This window comes from Sciurus vulgaris (genome assembly GCF_902686455.1).
Source record: "Sciurus vulgaris genome assembly, chromosome: 10".
Lineage (NCBI taxonomy): Eukaryota > Metazoa > Chordata > Mammalia > Rodentia > Sciuridae > Sciurus > Sciurus vulgaris.
The window spans coordinates 86,360,603-86,374,720 of NC_136470.1; the positions used below are offsets into that span (position 1 = coordinate 86,360,603).

Sequence of the window (14,118 nt, forward strand, 5' to 3'; positions counted from 1 at the left end):
TCGTGAGTGAATCTGCAGCCCTATCATGCATTGTTTTGGTTTGTTTGGTTTTGGAGTTGAGACAGGTTCTGGCTACATTGCCCAGGGTGACCTCAAACCTCTGGGCTCAGGTGATCCTCCTCCACAGCTTCCTGAGTAGCCAAGGCTACAGGTGTGAGTCACCACACCTAGCTATCCTGCAATTTTTGATAGGTGTATAATCCAGTTTTTCCCTCTCATTAAATCTATTAACAGAACTTTGGGGCAAGAATATTTCCCCACTTTCTGTTGGTATTGAGAAATCAACATGTGCTACCTGGAAAGAGTTCAGGAACCTAATTACCTGTGGAAATTCGTGCAGTAATGCAAGAAGTCTAGGATATATCACACATGATCAAGTAGTGAGGATGTCTGAGGATACTTGCATAACATTTCTCAGCTCATAAAGCACTCTCACATATATTTTTTCATTTACTTTTCACAATACTCCTCACTCTCCTCTAGAAGTCCTCTGCTCTGTTTTCTTTCATACACACCCCAGGTAAGCCCTCAGCTACAGGGACAGCAGAACTCTCTTTCCTGGGTCTAAGACACTTCCATTACTACAGACTAATACAATGGGGTTTTCTTATGACCATATCCCACAGTTGGGTCATGGAATCACTGTCTCCTCCTCCAGTGAAGAATCTGGGACTCTGGAAGATTAAGAGACTTAATTAAGCTGGCACTTTGATGGGCTCCTGGTGGATACATTCTGCTTTGGAGCTCTGTGTGGTTTCCCTCTCACACCCTATCTGCACAGAAGAAATTTTACCTGAGAGTTCATCAGGCGAATGGTGGTTTTTGTGCCCACATCTTGCTCAAAGGTGGCCGTGGGTGCTCCATTAAATCTCAAGACTGCATCATGATCATCTGTAAACCACAAGAAAATAGAAAAGATGTTCTGAGTGCTGGCAAGATGCAGGAAGAGAGAAGGAAAGGAAGGAGAAAAGGCAGGAGGAAGGGGAGGGAGCGAGACAATACTACTTCCTGATCTTTATCCCCTCGTGTTACACAGGGGAAATGGAATATTTGTGTGGTGCTCAGGTAAAGGTCATAGACCGAGGTGACTGCCTGTCTGTCAGTCACTACAGAATCTAGTGGGGTCCATACCATTCATTCATGAAACCCATCCAGTGGCACCAGGGTGCTGGGGCACAACAGAAAAGTGAACAGGGGCAGCATGCTCTTTATAGTGGAGTCACTACTCCAGTTATCAAAGGAAAAAAACCAAATGTTCTCTAGGTATTAACAGTAGATCATATTTCTATTTCTATCAGGAAAATAAAGACACTACCATATACGCAGTCTATCCCACAAGTACAAAGTAGCTACTGCACTCCAAAAAATGTGCAATTTTCAGCAAATGGAAGAGATTCATTGTGGCATCCGAAACACACTAAGTGTTCCACTCAGGAACCTGAGGCCCTCTCAAGGGCCATAAACCTGGTGCAGCAGAAATGGAATAGGAGGTCAAAGTGCGAAACTCAACGCCATGTTTTCTGCTTTGTTTTGTTTTAATAAGCACTTTTTCAGAAAGAATATGGAGAATTAAATCCAGTCAAGATCAAACAGACCATCTCAAAAACACCTGGGTCCTACCTCCTTGAAGCTATTTAAGCAGAGTTTGTAAGACTTGAAGAAGCTGACCAATCTGATGGGGGAGGGAAGTGATGACCTTTAAGAACCATCCCAGCCCTGCATCTCTTACAAGTCATCTCACAAGAGTTCATCCTAACCTTACTTGATCAAGCAAGTTTGGGGGGGTCACCATTAAAATCTGCACCAGAAGTGGGGCTCAGCCCAATTATCTATTGTCCCATTTTCTTCCATGTGTGCTTTCGTGGGCTTGTTCTTTATCTACACAGATGGGATTGAGAGACAAAAAGCATTTGGTTCAATATAAGATGATCCAAAAAGGGGATGATACAATATTAAGATCGGAGGAATGACCCTTTTTGTTTTAATTCCAGAGTATATCCTAAACCTCAAGAATCCATCCAATCACCTCCTTCACAGAAACAACTCAGCCCTATCCCCAATCCTAGGACAAAATGTCATCAAAGTGGTTTGAAAGTCATATGAGATGAGCAGAGTCCAAATTTCATCAGCTTACTGGGCAGGCACATTGGACAGCAAACAGGACAGTAGGTACATCTTTACACAACTCAATTACAACAAGCTTTGTGAGAATCAGTCGCTGGTTTGAAAAGTGATGGGTAGTAGTCACATGAGATGCAGCTCCATCAGAAACTGCATTTAGTCAACTTTGTCATTCCACAAATGAATAAATTATTGGTGAGAATCCAGTTAAGTAACTGAGAGCTTCATAAAAGGACTATTTATAACACTGTGAGTAGAGTTTAAGAAAATCAACATGGAATGAATTAATCCCCAGAGCTGACTGCTATACTACCCCAGGGCTGGCTGCCATTACTATCCCCATGTGTAATATTGTGCTAGGAACAGAGACCCTGAGCTAAGGATGGTCGCTGTCAAGAGCTGTGGTCTTCAGGAGAAGAACACAGCTACTGCTAACATCCAGGCAGCAAGAAGGAGGCTAAGGGAATCAACATCCCAACCTCTCTTTCCTCCTTCCTTTCACCTTTGTTGGCTTGAAGGGGAAAAGGAGAGGTCAGAGACTGATAGGGCTGCCTGACAGGACAGAGAACCTCAGTAAAGAGTCTGAGGTAACCCTGCAGGGCACATCTGGGGACAATCTCCATCTCCGCTTCAAGCTGGTGCTTCTCCTGGCCAGTTTCAAATTGAAGCTAGATTTGACTCAGTGCAAAATTTCAACTTCCAGGGAACAGATGCAGATGGGAAAGAATGGAGGATGAGGTGGAAAGGGCAAATGGAGAATACCCAGCACAGAAGGCTTAGGATAGGTCCTTGATGATGACCATAAGCAAGGAGAATCTTTCATTCACGCCTACTGTATGCCAGGCACAGTTCTAGGCACTGGAGATAGTGGTTGTGAGTAAGAAAGACTAATTTTTATCTCACAGACCTTACATTCTCTTGCACGACAACCTATGTGTAATATAGTTACAGATCGTGATCAGTACTGATACAAATAAAGTGAGCTGTGTGACAGAAACACTGAGGAAAACCTTTTTTGTTAGCATAGTGATTCAGGGAATACCTAGGAGCTGAGCCCCAAAGGTTGGCCAGGCATGGAAAGAGGATAAGTGCTAAGACCAAGAGAGGGGCAGGGACTTGGCTGGAGATGAGCGAGTGAAAGGAAGAAACACCAAAGATGCAGAAAAGAGGTCAGCAGGAATCAGATGGTGCAGGGCTAGGAAGGTCTGGAATGAAGTTTGGATTTGATTTTTTAAAACACAACAACAATCAAAGACAAAAACTATGAAAAAGGTCACTGACTTGGTATCATAAAGAAAAGGGCTGGGATCCTTGTTTGCCAAATCAACTGGAGATTGAAGAACTTTCAAACTCAAAAAGGACTTCAGGAAATCATCAAGAAAAAAACAAAACTAACAGAATACCAGCAAACAAGTCAGGCAAGCAGAAAACAGGAGCCAGTCACTACTTCTCCTTAACTTAGAATTAGAACTTAGACAAGAAAAAAAATGTATATATAAATGCATCACTATATGCAGATGACATAATTACATCTAAAAAATTCAACCGAAACAGCTCAAGTTAGTAAATTCATAAATAGATAAAAATCTCTTGTCTCCGGGTATAGTAATTTATTAACTAAAAATTATGATAAAAGAAATTCTATCACAATTTTTCACTACACATTTTTTATATTTTCCAATTAGCTTTAAGAATCATATATTATGGAGGACTACATTCTAATTATGGTAGGAGAAATTACATATACAATAGATCAGGGTTAGGAAACTATGGCCTGCAACCGAATCTGGCCCATCCCTCATTTTTATAAATAAAGTTTCATTGGAACACAGCCAGGCCCATTCATTTATTACTGCTGCCCACGACTGCTATTGCACTACAACAGCAAAGTCAAGTACTTGTACTGACACTCTATGGCTCTCCAAGCAGAAAATATATACTATCTGGCCCCTTACACGGACAGTTTGGTGAATTCAGACATAACCAATCACATTCTCTGAGCAATTCAGTGTAAGGTTGTCTTCTCAGTCCTCATTCTGCCAAAGAACATGCCCAACCTCTGCAAATTCTGATGTGGCGGCTATTTCCCTTTTCCTTCTATCATGGTACTCACCTGTTCCTCCCTAAGTTTCTTTCTCTCTCTGGCCCTTCTGAATTTTTCTATTTGACCTTTGCTCTTTCCCTGCTCTTAAAATATAAAATCTTGCCTAGGTTTTCTAATCAGTCCTCTTCCCTAGATTACAACTATCACCTTACCTCCATACAAATGACTCCTAAATCCAATCTCCAAACCTGATCCCTTCTTCAAAATCAAATATCCAACTGCATAGAAATCTACACAGAAAAATCCACAAAAACTCAATACACCCAAAATGGAATCTGCCTTCCTCTAGAAGCACACTACCCTGTGATACAGTATAGCCTGGTTCCAGGCTATAAACGCTGCTTCCTGCCTCTCCTTCAAAGTCATTACTAGTTTAGATGCTAAATTCTGGTTCCTCTACTTCATCATGCCTCTCAAATCACCACTACAGCTATCAGACAGACCTGGCATTTCTTATCTGCATGTGACAATAGTCCCTAATGATGGAGAGATTATACAGCAGTACTTTTGGAAAATGGGATTCAGAGAGAAATAAGAAATCACTCCAAAGCACACACCATTCCGTTCCTCCCTTGAGCAAAAACCTTCTGGAGCTCTCTGTGGTTTAAAGAATGAAACCAAAAGTCCTTACAGTGATTGTCAACATGCTGTAAGAGCTGACCCCTAACTATCTTTCTGGCCTTGTTCCTTGCTCCTCTTTACCCACGGAGTCTCACATCCCATCCAGAAGGGATTATCTGTGATGCCCAAACGCACTTCGCACCTTTCCCACACAGCCTTTGCTTCTCGCCTCTGCCTCAATTCAGCTTGCCTTTCTCCTTTCCCCTAGAACAGCAAGGGGTCAATGCTACCACGTTTGACTATTAAGCTATAATCATCATGAGGCACAGGCACTGAGGGGCTAAGCACAGGGGTCTTTGAGTCAAATGACACTGTCAAATCCCAGTCTGCTGTCAATCAGTGGTGCAAATCTCTTGAGCCCCCACAGCTGGCTCATCAGCAAAATGGGAACCGTAACCTATCGAACCTGCCTCTCAGGACTGCTGGGAAGATTAAAAGAGCAGGCATGTTGGGCACACAGCAGGAGCACAATGATTGTCTCTCCTATTGGTGATAGCGGTTTTAAAATATGTTATTGTTTAAAGTGAAATTTCCAACAAATCTGATATTATACATGTGTAAGTAAGCTATCAAAAATAAGCGAAAATTATTAAGCCCATCATCAGCCAGTTTATAGGACTGCCAGAGACACAGTACATTACAGTCTCTCTAGTCAAAAATCTTGAAATAGACAAAAACAGTTAAAACAAAAATAACCATAAAACTTATCTTATTTGGGTCTTTTAACCCCATTCCTGAGCTTATTTTCCCATTAGGGGGTGGTAGTAATACCTTCCATTTTCTACACCAAAAAACTTGTTAGCAGTATTATTTATAAGGTTAAACAATTAGACACTATCTGATATGTTCAACAGTTGGGAACAGGCTCAACAAATTCCAGATGCAGTAGGAAGTCCATACTGCCAGGGACTTGTGTGCTCACCAAAGAGTCTTTTACTCTGCTCCTTTGAATTCTAAGTTTCTACTTTGTACTATTGATGAATTCATGAATGAACAAAAAAAGAATAAATGAACGAATGTCTTAAAATATTTGTTAAATTAAATGCCCAGAAGATAGACCTTATGAAAGTCAATATTTGAAGTCCTTTATGCAATGGTTATATTTCAGGATCAAAATCTTTTCATGGGATGTATTTAAGTTGTCACTACAATAGCACACAAAAAGATTGTTTCAATTAACATTTATTTAAGTCATCAGACTTTTAAGGAGTATATAAAAATAAAGAGAGATCAATTCACAGAGCGATCAGGCTCTGCCTGAAAGGTCAACGCAATCTTAGCCAGGTAAACAAAGATAATTTCACAGGAAGAAAGAACACCTAAGACCTGGGCAACTCTGAACACTAACACTAACACTTTGCATTTTTAATGCAAAATGGGAAATACTGAAAGAAATTTGGTTCTATTCTAGATAAACAAAAGCAGTCACACTTAGTTTTAAGAAAACAAAGTCCAAAAGAAACTAAAAAGGCAAAGGTCAGTGTTGGGGTGGGGCTGGTCATCTTGGCAGCCTTCAGTAAGCACTGCCTATTTGGGGAGGTAGAGATGTGATCTCACCTCTTTTTTCTGCTCTAGAGAATCCAATTTACATCTACATTTCTTCCTTGAGAGCCCATGCTTGAATTCAGACCATTTTTCCTGGCAGTCAGAGGAAGGAAATAAAAACAGAGAGGTATGATCTCACCTGCTCCAGAACCTCCAGGCTAACCGAAGAGCAAGGCTGCTTTGCTCTCTTTATAACCTGACTCATTTCACAGTAATGGAAAATTTTTTCTCTCAAAATAAGAGAAATAAGGGGCTTTAAGCAAATCAGTAGCTCTCTGTTGTATAAGTTCACAAATATGGGTGAACTTACTTTATTAGCTTACAACAGATTTCAAGAAAAGCAAATTGATATATTTTGACCAGTACTTTCAACCAGTGTATACTTTTGACCAGTTTAACTCTTAAACCTTTATTGAGTCACAGAGCCCTCTGAAAATAAATGTAACCTATGCACTCTCTCCCTGGAGAAAGGCACAGAGACCTGGTGCATGAAGGCACATTATATACTCCACAGATATTTTTGCATGCTATTTTAGGGACTTATGAACCCCTTGAAGGTGGCCTTAGTCCCCAATTCCTGCTCTTATTACTTTTTTTCCCAAAGAGAAAAGTTGAAAATTACCCAGGTAGTTGAGGCCCAAATAGTTCTCATGTTTTGGATAAAACAATAGAATCTAAGAACCGGCAAATGCAGGTCCACGCTTCAAATGTTTTCATGCAGATTATGGCTTATTGCTAGCAATAGAACACTTTACAAATGGAATACTCTGCAGAACAGCAATATCTGAAACAGTTGAAAATAAAGTTACTCAGTGATAAAGATGCCAGGGACCTGGATTCACATCCTTTCAAATAGCCCTTTGGCACTTCCAACTCTAAGAAAGATGCTTGAAGACATCACTCTGGGCTGGCTCCACTGGTCCACCAAGCCACACTTGGCCCTTTCCTCCAGGACCATCAATATGCCCAGGTACTAACTGGGAGTACTGGCTGTTCAGAGAACAATCTTAACATACCTATTTCTTGGCCCAGTTGGGAGGACTTCAAAGATCCTGCTGACGAGACAACAGCACATTTGTGCCATGGCCCAGCATTGGTCCTGATGTTCTCCTTGGGCAGGTAGCCCTTCCAGTCAGAGGTGTTGAAGGGAAAATCTGTGGCCTCCACCATGGCTACTTTCACACGGTTCCGAAGGTAGCAGCGCAGGGCGTCTGCACTATACTTAACACCTGGCCCCGGCCCCTTGTAGGATACTTTGTACTTGTTCATGTTCAGATAATTCTTCCAGATCTTTCGTAGCCTAGGTATAAGGTTTTTTGATGAGCTGTCCTTGTCCCACACCTGGAAGACCTGTGGTTTGGCCTGGGCTGGGCCCCTGGGACTGCTGAGGGTCTGGCTGCCCCTGTGGGGGTCCTGGGTGCTGCCTGAGGACACAGACTTGGAACCAGACCTCATGGTCAGTTTCTCCAGGCTCTTCCACACCTGAAATTCCTTGGCTTGCAATTTAAGAGAATCATAGTAACTCCCTTTCTTCCTTTCCTTCCACACACAGATGACTGCAAACAGGAGAAAGGCCACAATACAGAAGCTGAATTTTTTCTTCAGGTTGGTGTAAATCATAATGAAAGATGTGTTCAGGGAAGCCACTCCGTTCTGAGCTGGAAAACAAACCTAAAAAAGTGGAACAAGAAAAAAAAAAATGACAAGAACATTCAAAAGCAGCATGCAACCAGGTACAGTGGCACTTACCTGCAATCTCAGCAATTCAGAAGGCTGAGGCAGGAGGATTGGAAGTTCGAAGCCAGCCTCAGTGATTTGGCAAGCCCTAAGCAATTTAGCAAGACCCTGTCCCAAAATAAAAAATAAAAAGGGCTGGAGATGTGGCTCTGTGGTTAAATGCCCTGGGATTCAATTCCACTACTAAAAATAAATAAATAAATAAATAAATAAAAATAAATAGTGGTACACAGGGGATGATGGGTCAAGCAAAGGATTTAGAGTGAGAAGACGTGAATTCCAGTTCTGCCATACCTCCAACCAACTATGCAGCCTTAAACAACTCTCAGAAAAATTCAGCTTTTGTTTGCACTTTAAATGTACACAGCTTTTCCTTGGACACTCCCTTCTTCCTCTGTGAACCCTGAATGCTTTCTATGTCCTTCCCACCTTTGATTTCTACGCCCTGAGTCTTAGTCTCCATTTGCCTTGTCTACCTTCTTCCAGAAGCTTCATTCTTTGTTTCTCGAGGTAAGGAACCATGTCTTGTGCATCACTTGGTTCCTAGAACCTTGTACTCTCTGTTAGATGAAGACATGCACGTTTGAAAAAAGAGATGACTGGTCTACATCACAGAACCAAGAGTCTAAAATCCTCAGTGCCCCAGGGTTATTTTAAAATAGCCAGAGAAAGATGGATGCCATGGATGATGCCATAGATTTATGGTGCATCTCTCTAAGGGCTGTGATGTTAGACTCCCATGTAAGAATAAGTGTTATGTTCACAACATAACACTCAGTTTTGTGCAAGAAGAACACTCTTAAGACACGAAGTCAGCTAACTCACTTCATGATAGAGGATAGGGAATCTTGATAAGGTAGTAGACATATGGCCAATTAAAGAAATGGAGACAAAACATCATTAATCACAGTAGATATTATTTAATTTCACCCTGGCCAGAATCACTGTGATATATAACTAAAGGGAGCACCATGCATATCAGAGTCTAATTTAAGGACATCTCCTGAGCTGTGCAGATGGGCTCTGACCCGCCATCCAGGAAGGTGCTATAATCTCCATTTGTATAGATTAGTAACAACCTGAGACTCTGAAAGGTTAAGGGAAGGGCCCAGGATCACAGAACTAAAGAAAGGTTCAAACTGAAGTGCACTCGATTCCATAAGCCAAGCTCCTTCTACTACACCTTGCACAGAAGTGTTGAAAGTTCTGAAAAGTCAGCCTCACTAAGCAAATAGAGCCTAAACAGTCCCCTTTATATCGGGTAAAGATCCATTTTGTTTTCTCAGAATTGATTGTGCAACTGAATAGAAGATGGAAGCACTTTGAACTCAAACACTGTGTGTATCTTTTGGAAAACATTAAATTCTCATGTCAATCACTGCATTTATTTACCATAATAAGTCAAAGCAATTGCCCCTGTGGTTTTGCTAACCCATTAAGAGTCTGGAGTACCTTCCCATGAAGGCTGCTCCTAAGGATATCAGGGATTAGACAGTAGGAAAACTGGATTGGCTATTCACAAAACCTGGCTTCTTTTTTCCATTCTTGGTGACTATCTCTGCATCTAAGTTTTTATATGATACTGATTTTTGCCTAACCTCACTCGTGAAAATTTGAGAGGACCAAACAAAAGGAAATGTTAATGAACTTGGAAGTAGGAACAGAGGCAGGGGAGGTATTCTGATCAGAGAAGGAAGAACAGTCCCTGGCAAGAGAGCCATGTGGGGGTGAATCAGGCTGTGAGAGATGGCAGGATGGAGCACTGGCCAGGACTCATCAGCTTAAGAGACAGGCTCTTCATCCAAGACTCTAATTAATAAGTGACAACCAGCTCATTCTTGGAATTCACTGACAGTACCAACCAAAGCAGTATTTCCTATTGTTCTCGATCTTAGGAACCAGTGGCTCTGAGGATGATGGTTTCCTAGCCCAGGTGGTTGAGATTTTGGAAGTGACACAGGAAGAATTCAAACATAAGAGCAAAAAGTGAGAGGCAGAAGACTGTTCCATCATTAGGAAACTGAGGCATTAAATTTCCTCAGCCACACAACATGAATAATCACATGACCATATGACAACTCAAAAAGAACTAGAGAAGTAGTATTTAAGGAGACCCAACAACATGGTAGACACTTTACCTGCAATTTCTCATTGAATCTTTACCATTACACTATGGGATATTCACAATTCTGTTTTATGAAATGAAGAAACTGAGCCTTAGAAGGGTTATAGAGTTTCTCTAAGGGTTTCTCTGCCTTATCAGTGCTACCAGGACTCAAACCCAGGCCTATCTGATTCTAAAGGCCCGTCATCATCTTTCCATTAGGGGATCTATAATTGGGAACAGTGAAAAGTCAGCGTTGGCCAACAGGACTCAGAAATCAGGGTACCTAAAGCAGCAACTTGATCTGTGAATCACAGAAAAGCCACTTTATCATAAGCAGAGCACCTGCCAGCACTGGCAAACATCATTTTACCACTCCAGGGCACTTACAGATTAGTTAGGATTTGTAAGACACGGTATAGCTCTGTGAGCTAAGCAGAACAGATTTTATGAACTCCATGTATAGCTGAGGAACATGAGGTTTGGGAAATGCTTATAAGACAGACAGAAGAAGTTTCATCTAAACAGCCCAACAAAGGGGGAAAGAGTAGCAAACTTTCCTCCATAAATTCTTTGGAAAAACACTACAAGTTTTGAATTTTCCTATCACGCTGACTGATTTCTTAAGCCTCCAGGCATGTACACTTCCTCAATCTCTGCGTTTGGCCTTCAGTGGAGCTCACCGCCACTGGCCACTATCCCTGTCCGCTGCTTGCAACAGTGCTTTGTAATACTTGCTTTTCATGTCTCCTCTTGGCATTTCTGAACTACAGTACCCAGCACAATGCCTGGAACAGAGTGGATGCCCCCCAGAAGGATTATTGAGCTGGGTGTGGTGGGGTATGCCTGTAATCCAAGTGAGTCAGGAGAGTAAGGCAAGATCACAAGTTCAACTGACTTAGCGAGACCCCCATCTTGAAATAGGGGAAAAAGGGCTGGAAATGTAGGCTCGGAGGTAGAACACCCTTGGGTTCAATACCCAGTTTGTTTGTTTGTTTTTTTTTAAGTTATTGAATTATTGTACTATTATACTCGTGTGACTATATCAATGGATCTTTACAACCACCACGAGACTTCTGGGAAAGAAAATACAATAACAACTCAAATTATTACCTACAGAGACCAAGCTGGCAATGAAGCAGTTGAAAGAAAATCTTAGAATAAGGAATTCTGCCATGAACTACTCATCAGCACATATTCCATATCAAATGTGGTGCTTGGCACATAACAGGTGCTCAAAAAGGCTGAATGAATTATAGAATAACTCAAATCTTATGTTTATAGCTTACAGAAAAACAGGCAAGTCAGCTACCCACCCACCTCCACCCTGCCCCACATTGAATCAGTGTTTAGAGGACTAGAAAAGAAAGAAAACCCAGCAACGCTTTAGTCAGACATCAGGACCCTGAGATCCTTGTCAGTGCACTCTGCCACACAGTTTTACTTGGTAATGTGCCCCTCTGCCAGTCCATACCTGTAGGTGTTTCTTACCTGCTTCTGGCTAATCTCCCTGGGGTTGCAGGAGTTGCAGGCCCTCCAGGTCCTCAGGAGCTAGCACTGTTCTCCATGGGAAGAAGATTTGCTTTATTAGGTCTGGAGGCCAAGAATCATTTTTCTCAGGATGATCAAAAAACATCTGCAAAAGTTAAAAAAAAAATTTAAAGAGGAGGAGACAGCATTTTTCTATTAGAACTGGGTTAAATATTAACAAGATGGATAGGTACTTTCATAAGCCTAGACTATGGTGTAACCCAGGAAGACTTGGGGTTTCAGAAGAGTGAAAAGCCTCTTACAGGTGCAATGCTCTGAATCCCTGAACAGCAGGAGAGCCTAGAAAATAGATTGATGCCAGAGAATGTCCTGGAAGGATAAAGTTGGCCCCATCAACCAACCTGGCAAAGGCTTGATTAGTCTCTGCTTAGGGATAAGTGGGTTCATCCCCCAAATAAACTACAACAGAGATTCAAAGAATTATTTATTTTCAAAGGATATTTACTGATATGTGAAAGTTCAATCAGTATATTTTAACTAAAAAAACAGGTTATAAAACTGCAAACACTATTCAAGTTCAGAAATAAATACACTTAACATATATCTTAACATGTTAGAAAGAGAAGTATTCAGAAATGTACACTCAGGATGGTAGAATAATGAATAGTTCCATTTTTTGTAATTTTATGCATTCCCAAAATTTCTCAAATGTGCATGTATAACTCTTCGAGATTAAAAAATATAAAAATATAATTTTAAAAAGCTAAAAATACAAATGTATTTGTTAACTTTTTCCTTTTGGGGGATTCGATGTAGAAAAATAGCAAAGGAAAAATTTCATTGATTGAATTGTAAGAAAATTCTAACAACTTCTATACAATGACAACTAACTACGATTATAATTTAAAAACAAAACAAGAGCCAGGCACTGTGGTACATATCTGTAAGCCCAGCAGCTCAGAGGCTGAGGCAGGAGGATTGTGAATTCAAAACCAGCCTCAGCATCTTAGCAAGGTCCTAAGTGATTTAGGGAGACTCTGCCTCTAAATAAAATATTAAAAAGAGCTGGGGATGCAGCTCAGAAGTTAAGCATCCCTGGGTTCAATTCCCAGTACCAAAAATAATAACTTTTATTAAATTTTTTTAAAAAAATAAAAAGGAAACAAGAGCCAAAGTACAAAATGAGTTAATACAGTAAAAGTTTCCCGAAATAAAGAGATAATCAACATGAACAGAAAACTCACAAAGAACACAATTAGCAACCATATGACATTATGGTTAATTTTGAGAGAAAACTCAAAAGGGGGGCAACTAGAACATTAAGATATTAGTTTATTAAATTTACATTGGTCAGCAGCCTTCAAAATAATAATTCAATTGCTGGGCAGATTATAATGAAATTACATTTTTTTTTTTTTTCAGTGCTAGGGATTTGAACCCAGGGCCTTGTGCTTGCAAGGCAAGCACTCTACCAACTGAGCTATAGCCCCAGCCCATAATGAAATTACATTTGAAGGAGCATTACAAATTAAATTCAACCCTTCTAGAAAGTTTTTCAAACCATAGAAATGAAAGCTCATGACTATTGACCAAGTTGCCATACTTCTAGGAAATAAGATTGAATAAACAATTCAAAAGAAAAAGAAGATTACATATTTTGGTTTCCTCACATTATAAAATGATTCCCCATCCACACAGTTGTGGCAAAGACTGAAAAAGGATGAATGAGATTAGAATGTGAGTTCCACAAAGGGAAAATGTTTTCCCTGATATGTGGACACTAACCCACAATAAGTGGGGAGAGGGGAAGAATAAATATTCAGTAAATTAGACAAGAGGGAATGAAGGGAAGGGAGGGGGTTGGAAAGACAGTGGAATGAATCTGACATACTTTTTCCAAAATGAATTCTACTGTCATGTCTAACTAAAAAGAATCAATAAAATGAATATGAAATTTTAAAAAGAATGTGAGTTCTATAAAGGTTTTAATTTAAAATTTATGGTAAAATATGTTAATAACTAAATTTATAACAATAACTTACTATGGGAGAATCTATGGTGGGAGAATATAAACGATTGTGTGAATTTATGTAACAGGAAGAAAAATACTTAATACTGTAATGAAGAAAGCAAAACAGAAATGTACATACACTATTGCAATGAAAAGTTATATATGTCTAAGTGTCAAAAAAAAAAAAAAAAAACACATGCTTGAGATCCCAAGACTACTGAGCAAACATAAAATGAGAGATTAATTCTCATCTTATCAGTTTGATTTCCTTGATTACTCTTACTGTGCTAGTTGAGTGATTAGGGTAAAACTGTTTGGAGCAAGATGGAAAAATATACTCAACCTGTGTATCAACTTGACGTACAATTTGGGGATGGCCTGGAA

General features: G+C 40.3%; 1 protein-coding gene across 3 annotated transcripts in view; it reads right to left on the bottom strand.

Moving 5' to 3' along the window:
• ST6GAL1 (ST6 beta-galactoside alpha-2,6-sialyltransferase 1) overlaps nt 1-14,118 on the bottom strand; it is a 125,803-nt gene that overhangs the window by 21,060 nt on the left and 90,625 nt on the right. For all 3 annotated transcript variants that reach the window (XM_079101479.1, XM_079101480.1, XM_079101481.1), the window contains 3 exons: nt 11,724-11,868; nt 7,408-8,062; nt 794-891 (listed from right to left, as the gene is read on the bottom strand). In XM_079101479.1, the coding sequence (XP_078957605.1) occupies nt 794-891; nt 7,408-8,011 (702 nt within the window). In that variant the 5' untranslated portion in view covers nt 8,012-8,062; nt 11,724-11,868. The remainder of the gene's footprint in view (nt 1-793; nt 892-7,407; nt 8,063-11,723; nt 11,869-14,118) is intronic.